Here is a 22,214-nt window from a genome sequence, read left to right as displayed (position 1 = left end):
ACACCAACCCACGGGCTTATCTTGGATTCCTGATCCGGGAAAGGACCATCATACCCCAGCAGCTCACCATCTGAGACGACCCAAAAACCCTGAGAGACTTACACAGTCTGTACAGATCCATCAGCTGGGTATGTCCCCTGCTAGGAATTACAACAGAGGACCTTGTTCCCCTGTTCACCCTTCTCCGTGGCAACGAGGACGTCGACTCTCCATGCACACTCACAACAGAAGCCCAAGACACCATCACCAAGGTCCAAGAAGCCCTGTCTGCACGCCAAGCCCATCGCTTCGAGCCCAAGCTGCCTTTCCAGTTCGTCATTCCTGGAAAAGCACCCCGGTTCTATGGACTGATTTTCCAATGGGATCTTCAACTCCTAGACCATTTATTGATACTGCAATGGATCTTTACAAACAACCACCTTCAAAGACAATTACCACCTTCCAAGAAATCATGGGATATTTAAGAAAATAAGCCAGAACTCGCCTCCGCTCCCTTGCTGGGTGTGAGTTCACATGCATATACTTGCCACTGACCACTGGAGACCTGGAGCATTTGTTCCAGACCAATGAAAACCTCCAATTTGCCCTAAACAGCTATACAGGCCAAATTTCCATCCATATCCCAAAACATAAACTTTTTAATGCAGTCTTTAATCTGACCCCAAAATTAGTCCAAAGTAAAACACCACTCAGAACTCTAACAATTTTTACAGATGGCTCAGGGTCATCCACAAGTCTGTAATGACTTGGAAGGACCCAGAGACCAACAACTGGGAATCTGACATCCAAATAGTGGAGGGATCTCCACAGATTGCAGAATTAGCAGCTGTTGTCAGAGCCTTTGAGCTTGTCATAGATTCTGTGTATGTTGCAGTTATAGCTATGAGAGCAGAACATGCTCTTCTCAAAGAGGTTTCCAATACAAAGTTACACCAATTTATTTCAGCATTAACATGCTCAATCTCTCACAGAAAGCAACCTTACCATACAATGCATGTGAGGTCACACACCGATATCCCAGGTTTCATCACAGAAGGGAACAGGAAAGCAGAGGCATTGGCCATGGCAATAGAAACTGCCAACGTCCCTGACATCTTTGCCCAGGCAAAGTTGTCACACACATTTTACTATCAAAATATACCTGCCCTCATCAGAATGTTCAAGCTTTCAAAAGATCAAGCAAAAGCTATTGTGACCACATGCCCAAACTGTCAAAATTACCAGATATCATCTATGGGGACAGGAGCCAATCCCCGAGGCCTGAACTGCTGCCAGCTGTGGCCGACAGATGTAACTCACTTCCCACATTTTGGAAGGTCAAAATACGTACGCGTGTCAGTCGACATGTTTTCGGGAGCAATATTTGCATCTACTCATGCAGGAGAAACTACACAGCACACCATAAAGAACTTCCTCCTTGCATTTGCTACTCTGGCAGTACCAAAACAAATCAAAACAGACAATGGACCTGCCTATACCTCTTGAAAGTTAAGAGAGTTCTTCAGTGAATGGGGAATAGAACACAAAAAAAGGCATACCAGCAAATCCCACAGGACAATCAATCGTAGAAAGGACACATCAAACCCTCAAAAGAGTCCTCAATCAGCAGCGAAGGGAAACAAAAATCATATCTCCAGTTGAGAGACTTTGCAAGGCTCTCTGCATTATCAACTTCCTAAATTGTATAACATCGGAGCCTGACCCGCCAATACTTTGCCAATTTGCAAACACCACCCAAGCAAAGCTCACAGAGAAACCATCAGTGCTAGTGAAAGACCCAGAACACATCAAATTTCTGGGCCTTTCCAGCTGATTACTTGGGGTAGAGAGTATGTGTGTGTTCTACTACCATCTGGTCCAAGATGGTACCCAGGAAAAACATAAAACCATACCTAGGCACTGCAAACACGACTCCCACAAACAGTGACAAGAACTCCTCTGAGTTGAACATAAGACCTCCTGAAAATCAGACAAGTTTTGCCTGAATATTCCCTATTAAAAGCCCCATCCTTGTCCAAAGATGAAAATTGTCTCTGTTGGTGCTCTCCTCACTGCTGCCTGGATGCTCCTCACCGTACCGTGTGCCTTCGGCTGGATTAGCCCACAGCCTGCCACAGTGTTTGGGTAACCCCAGCAAAAACATTAAACCAGCACAGAGCGAAATCACCAAGAGCTGAACTCACAGAGCTGAAATCACTCCAGAGGTGCTCGCTAAGTTGCCTGTGGCTGGGAGCTGAGCCGAGGGACCCAGACAGGCTGAGCCTGACAGCGCAGCGCTATCCGGACACCCACGGCAGCGGCAGCCCGGGGGTCAGATGGACCCCTGGGACCCCAGGCTGCATTAACCTGGAGTGACTGGGATCACAGAGGAACCATAAAGGAAGTTACTGCAGTAATACTGGGACTGTCTGGGAGTGACTGGAATCATACTGGGTGACTTGGAGTGACTGGGACCTTACTGGGGGCAAATGGTTCCATAATGAGAGTGACTGGGTTCATACTGGGATCATACTGGGAAGGACTGGAACCATGCTGGGAGTGCCTGGAACTATTATAGGGGTGAATGGGAACACCTGGGAACATGCTGGGATCATGCTGGGATCACACAGGGAGTGACTGGGATGATACTGGGATCACACTGAGTGTAACTGGAAGTGAGTGGGACCATACTGGGGGTGACTGGGAGCCACAGGGCCCATGCTGGGAGTGGCCTGGGGGGAGCTGGAGGAACTGGCCCAGCTGGGGCTCAGGGTTGTTCTCCCCCAGGGCTGCCCCAGGTCCTGCTGCCACCCCCGGCCCCACAGAGCTGAGGGACAGGGCACAGCTGAGGGACAGGGCACAGTTGAGGGACAGGGCACAGCCAGGGAACACAGCCTGGCTGAGGGACACTGAGCCCCAGCACTTTGGGCTGTTGCCCTTGGGCTCCCAGCACAGGCCCAGGGGCAGAATCCCCTCCAGAAACTGTTGTTTGCTTTCAGCTCTGCTCTGGAACATTCCCCAGGTGCCCCTGCAGTGGCTGCAGCCCAGCCGGGTGCCCGGGGCCACCAAAGCCGCTCCGGCAGTGCCCTCCTGCCCCGGGCAGGGCACGGAACACCCAAGGAAAGGCTCCTGCTGGGCTCAGGGCAGGGACAGGGCACTCCCCTGGTGCTGCCACGGGCACAGCAGAGCCGGCCTGGGCAAAGGATTGGGATCGATGTCCCATGGAATCCCAGCAGGGATTACTTCTCATTGCACTGCTCTCATTGGATTGGTTATCAATTCCAATCATTTCCCCATGGAATTCCCATGGCAGTGGGTTAGGGAGTAGGTCCATCCATGGAATTCTCACCTGACTGGGATGAGAGTGAGATCTGGCCATGGAAATTCCATGGCAATTCCTGCATTCCCAAGTCCCCCATTCCTGAATCCCCCATTCCCATAGGAATTGCCCTTCCCTTCCCACACCCACCTTTGTGCTCCAGAGCCTCCCGACCATATCTGATGTATTTTGGGGGCCTTTCCACACAGGTGTGGCCCAGGTAATGCTTTATCTGCTCCACCATGATCCCTCTGGATTCCCAGCACCTCTGGGATATCCAGACGGCAACGCTGGACACTGCAAAGCTCCTGGATCCCAGCAGGAAAGAGATGAAATCCCAGCCCTCGTAGCCGTACTGGTGGAATCCATGGATGCTCCATTGGACAGGAGGTCACAGCTGGAAACCCCCTGCACTGTGTGGAGACCTGGGAACGAGGAGAGAACAGACCCATGGAGTCGTGTCCCAGCCCCAGGGAGCCCCTTGGAGCTCCCTGGATTCCCATCCCAGCCCCACAGATCCCCCCCATCCCCAGAGATCCCATCCCAGCCTCTCAGAGTCCTCCATTCCCACAGATCCCAGCCCCCGGCTTCCCCCACTGCCCCTGCTCTGGTTGTACCGGCCCCGTCTCCAGGTCACTGTCGGCCACGGGCCGGTTCCTGTCCTTGAGCAGGGTCTGGCTGTCCCAGTATCCCAGCTCTGGCTATCCCAATATCCCGGCTCTGGCCATCCCAATATCCCAGCTCTGGCTATCCCAATGTCCCAGCTCTGGCTATCCCAATGTCCCAGCTCTGGCTATCCCAATGTCCCAGCTCTGGCTGTCCCAATATCCCAACTCAGGCTGTCCCAATGTCCCAGCTCTGGCTATCCCAATATCCCAGCTCTGGCTATCCCAATATCCCAGCTCTGGCTGTCCCAATATCCCAGCTCTGGCTATCCCAATATCCCAGCTCAGCTCCCGCCCCCATCCCCGGTGTCTGTGGCTCCATCCGGCCCCGCTCGCTGCCGCAGCGCTCGCAGAGGGTCCCGTCCACGTCCCCCCCAAACAAGGACTGGGGGACCCCCGGGCCAGGCTCTGACAGCGCCACTTCCAGGAACTGCAGGGAGTGGAAAACTGGGGGGACACAGAGATTTGGGGGAGCTGAGGGGGCTGAAAGTGAGAGTTTGGGGATCCAGGGTGGTCCACAGGCCAAGGAAAAGGGGGACATGAAGAGATGGCAGAGCTGGGAAGGAGGTTCAGGGGCTGAGAGCCAAGGAAAGGGGGTGCAGGGGCTGGGAGAGCTGGGATGGGGTGTCCAGGGAATCCTGTGCCCAGGAAAGGGGGTGCCAGGGCTCCTGAGTGTAAGGAAAGGAGGAGCTGGGAGCTGGGAAAGGCAGGAATGGGGGCCCAGGGGTCCCAGGTCAGGGAAAAGGGTGGGGCTGGGGGTTGGGAGAGGTGTGGGATGGGAACAGGTTGTGTTGGTGCCAGATAAGGGGGTGCAGGGGGGTCTCAGTGCCGGGCAAAGGGGTAAAAGGGTGTCTTGGTTCTCAGGAATGGGGGTGCAGGAGGGTCTCAGGGTCACAGAAATGGGGGGGCAGGGATGGAGAGGTAGAAGGGAGTTCCAGGGGTCCTTGAGCCCAGGAAAGGGGAGTCCAGGGTTTCCCAAAAAGGGGTACCAGGGTGGGGACACCCGGGGTGTTTGGGAATGGGGAGTTCAGAGGGTCTCTGGCTTTGCACAAAGGTGGGGCTGGGGGCTGGGAAAGGCAGGAATGGGGGTCCAAGGTGTTCCAAGGTGTTCCAGGATCAAGCACACGGGAAATCTAGAGGCTGGGAGCAGGGAAAAGGGGAGCAGAGGGCCCTGATGTCTGGAAATGGGGGATTCAGGGGGGTCCCTGTGCAGGCTAAGGGGAGCAGGGGGGGTCCCGGTGCCGGCAATGGCGATTCAGGGTCCCGGTGCCGGGGTCCCACTTCCCCCTCGCCCGCCAGGAGCGCCCCCAGCCCCAGCGCTGGAGCCACCGCGCTGCTCCTCCTCACTCCCAGTATGATCCCAGTATGATCCCAGTAGGATCAGCCACCCAGGAGCTGCTCCCAGTATGATCCCAGTAGAGCCCAGTCACTCCTGGCATCCCCCCACCCCTCTCTGCGTTCCGACCTGTCCCGGCTCCATCCCCGCCCCTCCCGCGGCTGCGGGGAGGAGGAGGAGGAGGGAGGAAGAGGCGGAGCGGCAGCGGGAGCAGCAGGAGGAGCGGGGAGGATGAACCGCGGGGCTCCGGCTCCGCCTGAACTCGCAGCACCCCGGGAGCGTCGCCCCCATCCCGCAGGTGCCCGGGCAGGGGGAGCTGGCCCCAAATATCCCGGGGCTCCCTGGGTTTGGGGTTTTTGGGGGGATGTTTGGAGCTGGCGGGGCTCCAAGGCCGAGCCGCAGCTGCCCTCGGGGGCACATCGGGGGTCCCCGGGAGGTGTTTTTGGGGGGTCCCGGTGCGGGTGGCGGCAGAGCCCCGGCGGGGCCGGGGGGATGCGGGTCCCCCCGCGGTGCGGGTTGGGCTTCCCGGCCGGGCCCTCCGAGCTCTGCCGGGGCCGCGTGGGGACCGCGCGGGAGCGGCGGGAGCGGCGGGGGGACCCCGGATTTGGGGAGCCCCGGGAGAGCCGCGGCTTCCCTGGGCGGGAGCGCAGAGAGAGGAGAGCCCCAGGAGCCCCAGCGGGGACCCCGAGAGGGGGGACCCCTGGCAGTGCCGGCACCCGGCAATGGGGGTGCTGGGGCTGGAGGGGCGGCATGGCCGGGAAAGGGGTTCGGGGGTACCGGGGCCGCCAGGGGCTGCTCCCAGCAGGTGCCCAGTTCCTACCCCTGTGTGCTTCCAGTTTCCTGGGCACTCCCAGGATGAGCCCAGTCAGTCCCAGTATCACCCTGGTCACTTCCCCTCACTCCCTGCAGGATCCCTGTTTCTCCCAGTATGAGCCCAGTCATTCTCAGTCATTCCCCATTATGACGCTATTTGCCCTCAGCAAGTCCCAGTTGCTCCCACTTTTCTCCAGTGTGTTCCCACTTCTCCCAGTTGCTCCTAGTATAGTCCCAGTCACTCCCAGTATGATCCCAATATGAGTCCAGTATGATCCCAGTCTGCCCCAGCAGGGCCCCAGTCACTCACACTTGCCCCCAGCATGGTCCCAGTTGCCCCCAGCACAGTCCCAGTGGCTCCCAGTGTGGTCCCAGTCACCACCTGCATGTTCTTAGGTACTCCCAGTACATCCCAGTTGCCTGGAACATACCCAGAGTCTTTGCCAGGCACTCCCAGTTACCTCAGCATGGTTCAGCTGCCCCCAGTTTTATCCCAGTCTCTGCCAGTACATCCCAGTTGTCACCTGCATGACTCCTGTCATTCCCAGTTGCTCCCAGTTGCTCTCAGTGTGTGTGCATTTGGCTCCCAGCATGGGCCTGGCAGCTCCCAGTAACCCCCAGTCAGGGTCCCTTGGCACCCACTGTAATCCCAGTATGATCCCAGTCACTCCCAGTATGATGCCAGTGCACCCCAGTGTGATCCCAGTTGCTCCCTGTCAATGCCAACATGACCCCAGTAACCACCAGTATGATCCCTATGACTCCCAGTCTCTCCCAGTATATCCCAGTCACTCCCAGCATGCTCCCAGTCCCTCCCACTTCCTCCCAGTTACTTTCAGCATGATTCCAGTTATTCACAGCCACTCCCAGTCAATCCCAATATGATTGCAGTCACCCTCCATGGACCTGGCTCCTCCCAGTCTCATCCAGCATGGACCAGGCTGCTCCCACTGTGATCCCAGTATGATCCCAGTTGCTGCCAGAATAGTTGCAGTTGTTCCCAGTTCCTCCCAGTATGATCCCAGGTGTCCCTCGAATAGTCCCAGTCCCACTCAGCATGGTCCCACTCACTCTCAGCTGTCCCCAGCATGGTCCCAGCTGTTCCCAGTGTGCTTCCAGTCCCCCCAGTATGGTCACAGACACTCCCAGTATATTCCAGTTGGCCCAGCAAGGTTTTGATGACCTCAGAATGATCACAGTCTTTCCCAGTTACTCCCAGTTGCCTCCAGCATGATCCCAGTTTCTGGCAGTTGCCCAAAGTGTGGTCCCAGTCGCTCCCAGTATGAACCCAGTTTCCCCATTTGTGGTCTCAGTCCCCTCAGCACGGTTCCAGAACCTTCCAGTTGGTCCCAGTTGCTTCCAATGTGTCCAGATTTTCCTCCCAACATGGGCCCAGTAGCTCCCAGTGACCCCCAGCCAGGATCCATTCACACCTGCTGGAATCCCAGTGGCTCCCAGGATGATCCCAGCTGCACCCAGTCCCCCCCAGTATGGTTCCAGTCACTCCCAGTATGATTCCAGCCCTGCCCAGAATGACTCCCTGTCACTCCCAGTGTGGGCCCAGTTGCTCCCAGTCACCTCCAGCATGGTTCCAGTCACAGCCAGCACACTTCCAGTCATTCCCAGTATGATGCCAGCCAGTTCCAGTAGGATCCCAGTATGAATCCAGCATGGGCACAGCTGCTCCCATTAGCATCCACTGTGGTTCCAGTTGCTCCCATTTACCCCCACTGTGGTTTCAGTCTCTCCCAGTGTATCCCAGTTGCTCCCACCATGTTCCCAGTCACTCCAGTTGTCCTCAATTGCTTCCAGCCTGATCCCAGTTACTCCAAGTAAGATCCAGTAGGATCCCAGTTGCCCCCAGCATGCTTTCAGTTGCTTCCTGTTCTCCCCAGTGTGATCCCAGTTGCCCCCAGTTGTCCCTTGTATCAACCCCATCACTCCCCATATGATCCCAGTTGCTCCCAGCATGGTCCCAGTCATGCCCAGTTGTCCCCGGTGTAGACCCACTCACTTCCACTCGCTCTCAGTTCTCCCCAGCATGGTCCCCGTTGTTCCCAGTGTGTTCCCAGTCACCCCAGTAAGGTTACAGACATCCCCAGTAAATCCCAGTTGCCTTCAGCATCTCTGTGGTCATTCCCAGACACTCCCAGTGATCCCAGTAAGGTGCTTGTTATCCCAGTATGATCTCAGTCATGCCCAGTATGTCCCAGTTGTCTCCAGCCTGCATCCAGTCATTCCCAATTCCTCCAGTTTACTTGCAGCATGATCCCAGTTTTTCTCAGTTGCTCCCAGCAGCCCAAAGTGGGATCCCAGTTGCTCCCTTTCATCACCAGTATGAGCCCAGTAACCTCCAGTATGATCCTTGTCACATGCCAGCACTCCCAGTATGGTCCCAGTATAATCCCAGTAACTTCCAATCACTCGCAGTATGGTCCCAGTTGCCTCCAGCTACATCAGCCCAGTCAATCCCAGTATGATGCCATTTGCTCCCAGAGTGCTCCAAGTTGCTCCCAGTCACCCCCAGTACAGGGATGCTGTGCATGGTGTGTTCCCAGTCACTCTCAGACACTCCCAGTATTAGTCCAGTCCCTCCCAGTATGATCCAGAGATGACGCCAGTGTGCTCCCAGTCAGTGCCAATATGAACCAGTTGTGCTCCACATGGTTCCAGTTGCCCCTTTCACCCTCACTGTCCCTCCCAGTCTCTCACAGTGTCCCCCAGTTCCTTCCAGCATATTCCCACTCACTCCCAGTTCCTTCCAGCGCGATCCCATTTGCTCACAACTGCTCCCAGTCAGCCTCAGTGTCGTGGCACTCACTGCCAGTATGATCCCAGTCACCTCCAGCATGATCCCAGTATAAGCCCAGTCGTTTCCAGTCATCCCCAGCAGGCACACAGTGACTCCCAGTTCCTCCCAGTTGCTCCTAGCATGATCCCAGTTGCTCACAGCTGCTCCCAGTCACCCTCATCATGCTCCCAGTCACTCCCAGTATATCCCATTTGCCCCCAGCATGGTCTCAGTTGGCCCCTGTAGGCTCCTACTCTGTGTCAGTATGATCCCAGTACGATCCCAGTCTCCCTCGGGGTGACTGCAGTCTGCCCTGGCATGGGCCCAGCTGCTCCCAGTATGATTCCAGTACAATCCCAGTACAAACCAGTCCTTTCCAGTGCTGCCACTCCTGGCATCCCCGAGCCCTCTCTGCGTTCCCCCCTCCTGATCTCCTGAGAGGAGCCCCAAGGGCCGGCAGTGCCCAGGCAGGGTCCCCAGGCAGCCCCAGTTTGGATGTGCAGCCCCCAGTTTCCCCAGTTTGCCTCTCCTTTGGCCCGGGCCGGGTTCCCCCCTGGAACAGCGGCTGGGAGCAGCCGAGAGCCCCGCGCTGCCCATCCCGACCTGTCCCGGCTCCATCCCCGCTCCTGCCGCGGGCTGCCGGGGCTGCGGAACGGGAACCGAGGGTGTCGCTGCTGCTGGGGGAGGAGGAGGAGGGAGGGAAGGGCAGGGATGAAGGAGGAGCGGGAGGTGGGGATGGGGAGGAGGAGGAGGAGGGGGGATGGTAGGGGAGGGAAGGAAGAGGAGAAGGAGGTGGGGATAGCGAGGGGCAGGAGGAGGAGGAGGAGGAGGAGGGGGGATGGAAGAGGAGAAGGAGGTGGGGACGGGACACAGGAGGAGGAGGAGGAGCGATGGAAGATGAGGGATGAGGGAGCAGAAGGCGGTGGGATTAGAGAGCAGGAAAAGGGGGAAGGAAGGGCAGGGAGAGAAGGGCAGGAATGGAGGAGGAGCGGGAGGTGGGCTTAGGGAGGAGGAGGAGGAGGAGGAGGGGGGATGGAAGCAGAGGGGCGGCAGGAAGAGGAAGAGGAGGTGTAAAGGCGGATGGAGCAGAGCAGAGAGAAGCGCGCGGTCAGCCCTGCCTGAATTCGCAGCCCCCACCTGTGGGATCATCGCCCCCCATCCCGCAGGTGAGCGGGGAGGGGGAGCTCGGGCCAGGTCTCCTGGGGGGTGCCTGGGTTGGGTTTTTTGGGGAGATGTTTGGAGAAGGAAGAACTGCGAAGCGGAGCGGAAAAGGCCCCTTGGGGGGACTCCTTGGAGCCCCGGCAGCCCAGAGCAGGGAAAGAAGGGGAGAAGGGAGCCCGGGAGCCCAAACAGCCCCGGCACCCCTGGATGGGGAGAGCCAAGAGGGGGGAGCTTTTGGGATTGCTGGGACTCCCGGCAGCCTGGGGAGGGCGGGCAGCGAGGACAAGGGGGACCCCCAATCCAAGCGTGACCCCAGCAGCTGGGACAGGGGGGAGCCCCGAACAGCAAAGGGGAGGGAGCAGGGACGAGGAACTCCTGGGAGGCTTTTTCAGGGCTGGATCTCGGTGTTCGGGAGGTTTTTATGGAGCCCAGGTGGCCAGGGACTTCTAGGGATGGACTGGGACAGAGGGAGCTTCAAACTCAACGTGCTCATCCCTTGTTTTCCCCAAACCAGGATTTCCCATTCCCAGCCCCTGGGAGGCTGCGAGGAAGAGGAAGAGCCTCTCCTTGTCCTTCCTCCCCCAGGGCAGGAGCTGATTATGGAGAGCAGGGAGGACAAATCCCCGCGGCAGAACCTGGTGGGAGAGGCCGTTTTGAGCGGCTCCAGGGCGCAGGAACCCGACGGGGAGGAAAAGCCCCGGAGATCCCGCACGAGGAGGGGCTGCAAACGCACATCGCGGGGATCTGAGGGGGAAAGACCCACCCTGGGCCGGGGAGGCGGCCGGAGATGGAGCCAGAGCTCGGAGCTGGGGGTCCCTGAGCAGCTCCATGATGGGGAGAAGCCCCACAAGTGCTCGGAGTGTGGGAAGAGCTTCAGCCGGAGCTCCCGCCTGATCAGGCACCAGAGGATCCACACTGGGGAACGGCCCTACGAGTGTTCCAAGTGTGGGAAGAGGTTTCAGACCAGATTCTGTCTCCTCCGGCACTATCGTGTTCACAGGGAGGAGAGGCCCTTCTGCTGCCCCGACTGCGGGAAGGGATTCAGGGACAACTCAAAACTCATCAGACATCGGCGCATCCACACTGGGGAGAGGCCCTACGAGTGTGGGGAGTGTGGGAAGAGCTTCAGCCGTAGATCCCACCTGATCATGCACCAGAGGATCCACACTGGGGAGAGGCCCTACGAGTGTTCTGAGTGTGGGAAGAGCTTCAGCTGGAGCTCCAGCCTGATCGTGCACCAGAGGACCCACACTGGGGAGAGGCCCTACGAGTGTTCCAAGTGTGGGAAGAGGTTTCAGACCAGCTCCTGTCTCCTCAAGCACTATCGGATTCACAGGGAGGAGAGGCCTTTCCGCTGCCCCGATTGCGGGAAGGGGTTCAGGCAGAACTCCACCCTCATCCAGCATTGCCGCATCCACACCGGGGAGAGGCCCTACGAGTGTGGGGAGTGTGGGAAGAGGTTTCAGACCAGCTCCCATCTCCTCAAGCACTATCCGGTTCATACAGAGGAGAGGCCCTTCCGCTGCCCCGACTGTGGGAAGGGATTCAGGCAGAACTCCCACCTCCTCAGGCACCAGCGCATCCACTCTGGGGAGAGGCCCTACGAGTGTCCCCGGTGTGGGAAGAGATTCTCACAGAGCTCTCACTTGACCCAACACCAACGGAGGCACCGGTAAGGGAAGCCCTGCGAGTGCCCCGAGTGCGAGAAGAGCTAAACTCCATCCCCCACTGGAAGACCCACATTGGGCACAGCCCTGGTGACCCACATTCCCTGTCATCCATGTTGGGAACACACCTGGCTGCTTCTCCTTTCATGTTGACCTTAATTTTTTTCTCTTCTCAATCTCTCTGCACTCTAAAAGCCAAGAGGGATCAATCTTTCACCTCAAAACCACTCACATCCCACTGAAAACAACTGAATTTTAACACATAAAGGCTCAATCCCTCTTCAAATTGTTTGTTCCCACCTCAAAAAAAACCAACCCACACCAAACTCACTCGATTTCACAGCTGCCAGGCTGAGATGGGTTTGGGAGGAGATCGGGAGAAGTGGGATCCTGATTTGGAGAGGTGGGATGGGGATTGTGTGGGGCTGGGTGGCTGGGATGTATTTGATAGCAAATAAAACTTTCAGACTTAGTGATTTCTTTGCCATTCATCTCCAGTCCGTGGCAGTTCTGTTTTTCAGGGCACCACCTTCTCAGCTGATTGTGTTTGTGTCCTCCTTTCCCTCCCACCTCTCTTTGCCTGCTCTGTTTCTCTCTCCGTGTCTCCCTTGACCCAGGGGACCTCCAAAGACCCTCCCCCAATTTAATTTCCTCAAGGACCACCAAAGATCCTTCCCTGATTTAATTGAATCCTCCTCTAATTTAATTGCCCCCTCTGCCCCCAATGACCCACCCCTGATTTTTTAATTATTTTATTTCCCAATTATTATTTTAATTCTTAGTTCAGGAGCTGAAGTTATGGAGGCCAGCAGTGAAATGTCTCTGTAGGATTTTGCTCCACTTGGCTTTCAGCCCCTTCTCAAGAGCTTTGCCTTCGAGGGAAAAGGGAATGTCTTTTCCTGGCTGGGAGCTGAAATTCCAGACCTCTGGAATGTGTGCAGGGCCATATAGACTGGGATCAACCAGAAATTGGGATCAAATATGCACTGAGATCCTGTGGTCTAGGATCAGCTAAGGACTGGGATAAATTAGGGACTGGGGCCCTACAGACTGGAATGAACTGAACTGGGATCAAATACGGACAAGGATCAAATATGGACTGGGATCCTATGGACTGGTATCAACAAGGGACTCGGATAAAATAGGGACTGGGATCCTACAGACTGGGATCAAATTGGGACTGAGATCATATGGACTTGGATCAACTAGAGACCTGGATCAACTACGGACTGTGTTCAAATAGAGACTGGGATCAGATGTGGATTGGGATCCTATGGACTGGGATCAAATATAGACTGGGATAAAATTGGGACTGGGGTCAGATATGGACTGGGATCATATGGCCTGGGATCATTTGTGTCGGGGAAGCTCAAATAGGAAAGCCTTATAAATATGACTGCCTGGCAAAAGGTTTAGAAAATACAGAGACTGAGATGGTAACAAGTTGTGACATACCAAACCGTAGTTACTGCACAAGTAGAACACAGTCGTACAGCCAGGATGAAGACAATCCCCCCTTCTGGTTGAACAATGCCCTTACCTACAGGTAGGTCCAAGGGTCAAATGGACTGTTGAATCTCACCCCAATGTATGGTTCATCCCATGTAACCCTCCCCTGAAGCATCAGGAGTCTGTGATCCCATTGGCCTGAGTCTTGTTCCAGCCCACCTTGAAGCCCCTGACAAGGAGTCCCTGAGGAGCCAGACGCTCTCTTGGAACTTCCCTTCTCTTGGAACATCCTCTTGGGATCCTCTCTTATCTCCCTCTACCCCTTGCCTCTCCCTTCCCCCACGCCCTCGGGCCTGCCACGGGTCAGGTCTGGTGACTCCAAGCAGGGCCTTTCACCCTCTCTAATAAACCAGATATTCTAAGAGCAGCCTCCAGAGATCTCTCGTCTCCATCCACCCAAAGCGTCCTGGAGTCCAGCGTCCTCGCAATATGGACTGGGATCAACTAGGGACTGGGATCAAATACGGACTGGGATCAAATAGGGACTGTGATCAAATATAGTCTGGGAAAAAATAGGGACTGGGATCAAATATGGACAGGGATCAAATATAGTCTGGGATAAAAGAGGGACTGGGATCAAATATGGATTGGGATCAACTAGGGACTGGGATCAAATATAGTCTGGGATAAAATAGGGACTGGGATCAAATATGGACTGGGATCAAAGAGGGACTGGGATAAGCAAGAGATTGGGATCAAATATGGACTGGGATCAACTAGAGATTGGGATCCTACAGATTGAGATCCTAGAGACTGGGATAAACTGGACTGGGATCAAATAGGGACTGGGATCGACTAGAGATAGGGATCAAATATGGAACTGGGATAAAATAGTGTTGCGTTGCGGTCCCCTTTCACCGCGACACCACCGAGCGCGGGCGTGCTGGGCGGCGGGGGGAGAGAACAGGCGGCCGGTCCCCCTGTAAATGCTCTGCAGACCCAGTTATCGGCGCGGGGACAGATGGAGGCGGCACGGGACTTGGGGTGAACAGGTTCGGTTTATTTCGCGTGCCCCAAGACGCCTTGGGGGGGGCGAGCAGATGTTTTATACAAGAACTTATGGGGAGGGGTATAGGAACAGCAACCAGTAGGGGAATAACAGGGGAGGAGTTTGGGGTAGGACTAACATACTAAACAGTCTGTGAAAGGGGGCAGGGAAAGAAGCGGGGGGAGGGGAGATTCACATCTTAGAGAGAAGGGGGTTAGGAGTGAGATGGGGGGGGTGTGTGTACAGGCACTGAAAGAATAAAGAGCACACTCCCACATCTCCCTCTTTTTCTTTTTACAAAAGAAAGGAGAATTCTGACGTTTAAACAAATTAATACTGCATAAAAACAATATAAACTTCATATGTGAAATACAACAAAATCATATAGTAACATTACAAATTATTAAACAGAAATAAATTGAAAAACATCAGAAAAGTACAAAGTAATTATAATTACAATAAAACAAATTAATATACAAAGCATATAAAATTGACATAAACAAATTCTGAATTCGGGGTAAAACATTCAGCAGAATTCACAGCTTGATCTGATTCGAAACCTGGGCTGTCGCAACGCTGGAGATGTATAGCAGAGTTGAAGCAGCGAGCGGCGACATGGCTTGTCTGATTTTATTCTTTATTTCCGGAGTGGGCATAATACCGTGGGTATAAACTAAATAGGATGATCTTTCTTTCTATAAAATATAACTCAACAAGTAGATTATTAAATAAAAGGGAACATTGGGTAGGGTGCATTAAGGAATGGGATAGGGGAATCAGACAATCACTTGATTAGTGACTGTCATGATTGATAAGGGGAATCGGTAAGGGGTGGACCAGGGTGCCGCCATCTCAGGGGGAAGACAAAATGGTGGGTTTCCGGTCCGGGGTTTCCGCCCCACCCTCCCTCAAAGGAGACCCCCCCACCCGAGAAGGGGAATGATCTTCTAAGAAGGGGGGTCCTCTGATGGGAGGTCCTCGACAGCGATCCGTCCCACCAGAGGAAGGGCCAGAAGATCGATTAGGGAACATCCAACCCTGCCTCCCCCCCACAGGGACTAGCCTCGCGGCAATTTTGATTGTCGGGGCCCTTGGGGAGAGGGTGGGGCTGGCGGGAAACCAGGGGCGGAAAAGAAGGATCATGGTGGGAAAACAGGTTCCAAGTGGCGTGGCCAGCGCCATCTTGTAAGGGGGTGCCGGGTGCACTGCACCCCCCCCCAGAGGCGCGGCCAACACCATCCCCAAGGGAAGGCAGCAGTACCCGGCAGGGCGCCTGGGACGGCTTGGCCACAGCCATCCCCAAGGGAAGATAGGGAAAAGTTTAGGAAAATCCGAGGGCAAGGGGGTCTGGGGAGCTTCACAGAAGCAAAAGGGGAATTTACAGGAGAGGAACCCGATGCAGCTGGATGTCGACACAATGCGTGGATGTACAGGGCTTCTTTTACCAACTCTCCTATGGTTAACATGCCACCTTTCAAACATTTGTCCCGTTTGTGTCTTTTCTACCCCCTCCGTCCAGCCCAGACTGGGGAAGAAAGGATAGAGAAGATGACTTTTCGAGGGGAAGAAAAAGCAATCAAATATGGGTCCCCATAAAAGACTAGGTGAGGGGTGCCTGGGACCTCCCCGGCCAGAAACTAAAAACCCACTCGCCTGCCGGGCGCATGCAAGAATACAGCTCCCGTCTGAGCACGAGCGAGGGTTAAAACACAAAAAGAAAAAAATGGGAAACCCAGCCACCTGGCGGGATGGACCCCACCCCGTTTTAGCCCCCCTTACCCTCTGGGGCCCGGGTGGAGATGGCTTGATTCTTCTCCTCGACTTGGTGGAAAAGTCGCGCCGAACTGGGGACGTTCCTTCTCAGTTTGGCTCTTCCAGAGGCTTAGGTGTTCCCGGGACTTGCAGGCAAATCCAGCCGATCTCGGCTGCACCCAAAACTCGTCCCTGAAGCCTTGGGCTCGGCCACTATCGGCCTCTGGTGGTTTCGTTCCGGTGCTGTCACCTGACGAGCCGTTCTCCTGGCTCCCTTGAGCCGCTGCCAAACCGCCCTCTTTGTCCTGGGGTAGGTCTACCCCCCATTCAAAGCCCCTGCAGCATGTCTGCCCCAGTGCAGGACGTCTGATCTCGGCGAGGGTGGGGTAGAGCGCGCGGAGGCGAGAACAAAGAAGGGTCCTGGAGCCGAATTCTTTTCGCTCGGCGCTCAGCTCCTCTTAGCGTCCGGCAAAGCTTCTACAACCGCAGATGTTCCTCTTCCCTCCTTCTTCTTCCGTGAGGCGGGCGCCCCCACGAATTTGCCCGTTTGTTTTACAAGATGAAGGAGGGAACCATCCTCTTGCTCCCATTTGTTGCGTTGCGGTCCCCTTTCACCGCGACACCACCGAGCGCGGGCGTGCTGGGCGGCAGGGGGAGAGAACGGGCGGCCGGTCCCCCTGTAAATGCTCTGCAGTCCCAGTTATCGGCGCGGGGACAGATGGAGGCGGCACGGGACTTGGGGTGAACAGGTTCGGTTTATTTCGCGTGCCCCAAGACGCCTTGTGGGGGGCGAGCAGATGTTTTATACAAGAACTTATGGGGAGGGGTATAGGAACAGCAACCAATAGGGGAATAACAGGGGAGGAGTTTGGGGTAGGACTAACATACTAAACAGTCTGTGAAAGGGGGCAGGGAAAGAAGCGGGGGGAGGGGAGATTCACATCTTGGAGAGAAGGGGGTTAGGAGTGAGATGGGGGGGGGGTGTGTACAGACACTGAAAGAATAAAGTACACACTCCCGCACCCTGGGTTTGAATTTTTGGGTCGATTTGTGGCGATTTTTGGTTTCCATTGATAAAAATCTATCCGGGGGCGGGGCCAAGGGTCATTTGGGGTGGAGCTTCAGGAGGGGGCGGAGCCAGAACCGGGAGCTGGGAACTGGGAGAGGCGGGGCCTGAGGGGGCGGGTCGTTCGGTGGGAGTGTCCAGCAGCAAGGGGCGGGGCCAAAACACAGGGCGGGGTCTAAAGAGGGCGTGGTCAGTGTCTGGGGGTTTGTCCTGCCCACTCCCACCCCCCCAAATTCCCCCGGACCCTCCTAACCGCCCTGCCCCCACCCATGGGACACACCCCAAAACCTCCCCAGCCCCTCCCCCCTCAGTCCCCTGAGCTGTTTTCACCTGGGAACCCCCAAATCTTTGGGAATTCTCACCTGGGACCCCCTAAAGCTCCCCTGCACCCCTCCAAAATCTCCTCAGGACCCCACAAACCTCACCTGGAACCCCCAAACCTAACCTGGAACCCCCCAAATTCTCACCTGAGACCCCCAAACTTCTCCTAGGACACCCAGACCTCACCTGGGCAGGTGGGAAACCCCAAATCCTTAGGAATTCTCACCTGGGACCCCCCAAACTTCACCTGGAACACCTGAAACCTCACCTGGGACACCCCAAACCCTCACCTGGGACACCCCAAACCTCACCTGGGACCCCCAAAACCTCACCTGGGACCCCCCAAAGCTCACCTGGGACCTCCTCAAAATCTCCTCAGGATACCCCAAAAGCGGCCAAAGGTGGGGCAGGGCCAGGGCGATGACGTCACCTCTTCCTGTTTCCCCTCTCCGTCCGCGCCGCGTTCCCGCATGTCCCCAACTGTCCCCGGCCGTGTCCCCTCCCCGGAGTGTCCCCAGTGGCCATGGAGCCCCGCGAGGTGTGACAATCCCGGCGGGGGGGCGGGAGGGGACAAAGGGAACACGGGGGTGGCAGAGGGGATAGAGAGGTGGCAGGAGGGGACAGGGGAACACAGGAGTGGCAGAGGGGTGGAGGGCACCGAGGGTGGCAGGAGGGGACAGGGGGGGAATGTGGGGGATGAGGGGGTGACAAAAGGGACAGAGGGGACAGAAGAGCCCCCCAGGGAGGGGACAAACGGGACCACAGGAGGGCACAGGGGCCACTGTAGGAGGTCACAAGTGCCACCAGGCCCCTGACACCTCCCCTGTCCCATCACCAGCTGTTCCTCCACCAGCTGCTGGAGGCGATGGTGGCTGTAGTGGCCACACTGGGCGAGCTGGTGGCCACCCTGAGAGAACTGATGGCCACCGTGGCCAGGCCACACAGGGACGTGCTGCTGGCCGTGTCCCCAGAGTTCCTGCGGGTGGCTGTGGGGACCTTGATCTTTCACCTCCAGGACGCCCTGCGCCACTACCGTGTCCCCTCCCTGGGCCACCACCCTGTCCCCTCCCTGGGCTGCACCCTGGCCAACCTCGGGGACACCCCAGGGACCACCTGGGTCTGTGTGAGAGCCCTGGCCAGCGCCAGGCGTGTGCTGGACAGGCTCATGGACAGCTGGGCCTGGCTGGCCAAGGCGGCCACCGAGCTCCGCGACGCCTGCAGGGATGCGGCCACCGGGAGGGGACAGCGGCTGGAGCTGTACCTGGGGCTGCTGGGGGACTTGGTGGCTGCATGTGACAAAGCCACCACGTTCCCCCAGGAGCTGCAGCGCCGGCTTGGGGACATCGAGGCTGCCCTGGAGGGGACAATGGAGGTGTCCCGATTTCCGTGTGGCCTTGGTGGCCACAGCGGCCGAGGCTGAGCAGCTGTGGGAGGCCAGTGCCCGCCTGGCCACGTGTCACCTGCTGGGGACACTTGGGGACATCAACACCCTCTTCTTCTGTCCCTCTCCTGGCCACGGTGGCTGTGCAGTGGCCGAGCGGTGCCAAAGAGCCATGGAGGACATCCCGAGGCTGCTGTGCACAGAGCAACATCACCACTGGGCCGTCATCAGGCCGGTGTCACCTCTGCAGAGACTCGGGGACATTCTGAGGGCACTTTGGGAGCACTTGGGGACACTTTGGGAAGGTGTGTGGCAACGCAGGTGGGGGCAGGGGCGTGAACGAGCCTCCCCTCAGTGCCTTGCAGGAGACCCGGCTGTGATTTGGGGGCTGTGGGGGTCCCCAGGCAGCCCCCGCTGCTGAGCACTGACCCTGCCCAGGGGGCGCCGGGACCCCCCAAAAACCGCACCTGCACCCCCTTCAGAGCCCCTGAACCCCCTCCAGCACTGACCCCCCCCTCACCAGGCACTGGGACGAGTGGAGACCCCCTCTTGGTTTTCTGGGGGTCGAGATGACCCCGAGATTGTGAAAAGTCCTTTTCTCCCAGCCCGCGCGGGCAGAGAAGGAGTCGAGATGCGGAGCTTTGCTTCTCAGGGCCGTTTATTTTCCCTTTTCTCTAACTGCTTTGTCCGCTCTGCTGAGCTCTGTCTAGCAGGTCGGTCTGTGGCAGTCTCCCTGCCCTCAGGGCGCTGTTTGCCTTCTACACTAAAAACTACCTGTACTGTGTTTACAATAACGTGCCAATATCTATCATTTATGTTGGACAGCGTGTCTCTACCTTCAACCAACAGAAAAGTGTCACCATCACAGCAAGACATGGAGGGCAAAAAGGAGAAGAAGGTCAGGACACACCCAGATCCCTCCACCTTGTCCCATTGAACCCCGTATTTTAAAATGTTAAAATTCTACTTTTCCACCCTGTGTTAATTCACCTACCACGCTACTCAAACCCTTGTGCCTTGTAATTCCCCATACAAAGTTGGCAATTTTCTCCAGGAGCTAAAACCACAGCCACCGGTGTTCTTGACACCATGCCAAGGTCTCCGAGGCCCCTGCCAGGGTCTCGAGCCATCCAGGACAGCCAGAGGGATGTCCTGGATTCTGACAGCCCCCAATTACCGAGCAGTTGGAGCCCCCCGGGCACTGCCCCCCCTCACCAAGCACCGGGATAGGGACCGGACCCCCCTCAAACCCTGGGAACCCCACAAGCACCGGGACCCCCAGGCAGCGCCACCCCCGTGCACCGGGACAGGGACCGGGCCCCCCTCGTGCACCGACCCCCCTGAGCACTGGGCCCGGACCCCCTTTGTGCCCCCCATCCATGACGGAGGTTCCATCCCCTCCGCTTTGACCCCCCAGAGCCGCGGGACCCCCATGAACAGTGCAGGGACTGTGGGGGACCCCAAGGGCTGGGGGGGCACGGGGGGTTCACCAGCACTAGGGGAGTCCCTTAGGGTTTGGTCCTTCCCCCCCCCGTTATCTCCCAAGGCCCACTATTATCATCAGGGTCCCCCCCAATTTACTGGGATCCCCCCATTCACTGCTTCCCCCCTTCACCAAGCCCCCAAAATCGCTGGGAACCCCCGAGCTATGAGCCCCCCCCCAGTGCACCAGGACCCCCCACTCACCTCCCATCCCCCATCCATGGGAACCCCCCAAAATCACAGCAGCACAAGGAGAAGAAGCCAACACCTTCCCCACACCCAGCATGGATCACCAGGACCACAGATCAGCAGGGCTCTGCCCCACGGGGATCACTGGGGATCATCCAGCCCGGATCCTCCCATGGGGGATGGAGCTGAAGCAGTGCACCAAGCTCTTCCCTCACTCTCTTCCCTCACTCCAAGCTCTTCCCTCACTCTCTTCACTCACTCCAAGCTCTTCCCTCACTCTCTTCCCTCACTCCAAGCTCTTCCCTCACTCTCTTCCCTCACTCCAAGCTCTTCCCTCACTCAGGGCACTCACAGGGCTTCCCTTAGTGGTGCCTCCGTTGGTGCTGGGTCAAGTGAGAGCTCCTGGAGAAGCTCTTCCCACACTTCCCACACTCGTAGGGCCTCTCCCCAGTGTGGATGCGCTGGTGTTTTCTCAGGTGTGAGGTCCGCCCAAAGCTCTTCCCACATTCCAAGCACTCATAGGGCCACTCCCCATTGTGGATCACCATGTGCCGGAGCAGGTCCGAGCTGTCTCTGAAACTCTTCCCACACTCCCCACACTCGTAGGGCCTCTCCCCAGTGTGGATCCTCTGGTGCCGGATCAGGTGGTCGCTCCGACTGAAACCCTTCCCACATTCCAAGCACTTGTGGGGCTTCTCCCTGCCATGAGACTTCTCCACCAGCTCTGAGCTCTGGCTGGATCTCCGCCCACCTTCCTGGCTCAAGGGGGCTCTTTCCTCCCCGCAGCTTTCTGGGCTGGGTTTGCAGCTCCTCCTCCTGCAGCATCTCCGGGGCTTTTCCTCCTCCTCCATCCAGACACGCCCAGGGAATGAAAAATCCTGGTTTGGGGAAAAAAACAAGACGAGAGCATCTTGGACTGGAGATTCCTCCGTGCTCCAGTTCATCTCAGGAAGTCATTGGGAATCTTGTGTCTGTAAGAACCTCCAAAACACCAAGATTCAGCCCAAAAATCCCACAAACTTCAAGATACAGATCGAAAACTACCCAAACATCACAAGTCAGCAAAAACCTCCTCCAAAACATAAATATTCAGCTGCCACATAAAACTAAAGCACCAACATTTAGCCAGAGGAAACTCAGAAACACCAAGATTCACCCCGTGAAAATCGTGGATCCCCCTCCACAGTCACCTGCTGCATGTGGGGGGAGCAACGCTCCTGGGGCTGGGAGGAGGCTGCAGATACAGGGAGGAGTGAAACCTACTGCTGCTTCCTCTTTCTGCTCCTCCTCCTCCTCCTGTGTCTCTCCTCTTCCTCACACTCCTCTTCCTCCTGCTATTCCTCCTTCTCCTGCACAATCCCACCCTCTCCTGCCACCTGCATCGTTTGACCATTCTGTTCCTCAAGCCTGCTTCTCCTTCCCTTCTCCTCCTGCCCCCAGGCCCAGCACCCACTGCCGGCTCCCTCTTCCCCCCAGACCCACAGCATCCCAGCCGAGGGGCAGGGATGGAGCTGGGGCAGGTCGGGCTGGGGCAGCGCTGGGCTCTCGGCCGCTCCCGCCCGCACTCGGTCCCCACTGCAGCCGCTCCCGCCAGGACAGCGCGGGGGGGCCCGGCCTTGGCGCTGCCCCACTCCCACCTCCCCAAATTCCCCTCGGGGGGCGATGGGGCCGAGGGGGGGAGTCCAGTTGGGGAAGGCTCAGAGGGCCAGGGAGCTGTACACAAGGGAGTGACAGAAGCCTTGGTTTCAGAAAATGTTATTAATTGATGACACAGACTGCTGCTCAGCCAACACCC

At 57.0% G+C, this 22,214-nt stretch overlaps 1 protein-coding gene and 1 long non-coding RNA gene across 2 annotated transcripts in view; one reads left to right on the top strand and one right to left on the bottom strand.

The window, feature by feature from the left end:
- The window catches only part of LOC140681480 (uncharacterized), a 1,248,316-nt gene that overhangs the window by 681,051 nt on the left and 545,051 nt on the right, over positions 1-22,214 (top strand). Inside the window, 2 exon segments of the mRNA XM_072921322.1 lie at positions 10,890-11,736; positions 14,439-14,441. Of these exon segments, the coding sequence (XP_072777423.1) occupies positions 10,890-11,736; positions 14,439-14,441 (850 nt within the window).
- On the bottom strand, positions 14,220-16,996 carry LOC140681495 (uncharacterized). The gene is made up of 2 exons (XR_012052613.1): positions 16,008-16,996; positions 14,220-14,923 (listed from the first exon to the last, which is right to left on the bottom strand). It is a non-coding gene; the product is annotated as an uncharacterized lncRNA (long non-coding RNA).

The sequence above is a fragment of the Taeniopygia guttata genome, chromosome 36 (assembly GCF_048771995.1).
Source record: "Taeniopygia guttata chromosome 36, bTaeGut7.mat, whole genome shotgun sequence".
In the NCBI taxonomy this organism is placed as follows: Eukaryota; Metazoa; Chordata; class Aves; order Passeriformes; family Estrildidae; genus Taeniopygia; species Taeniopygia guttata.
Note: the sequence above shows the minus strand (reverse complement) of the source record. Positions and strands in the feature narration are given on the sequence as shown.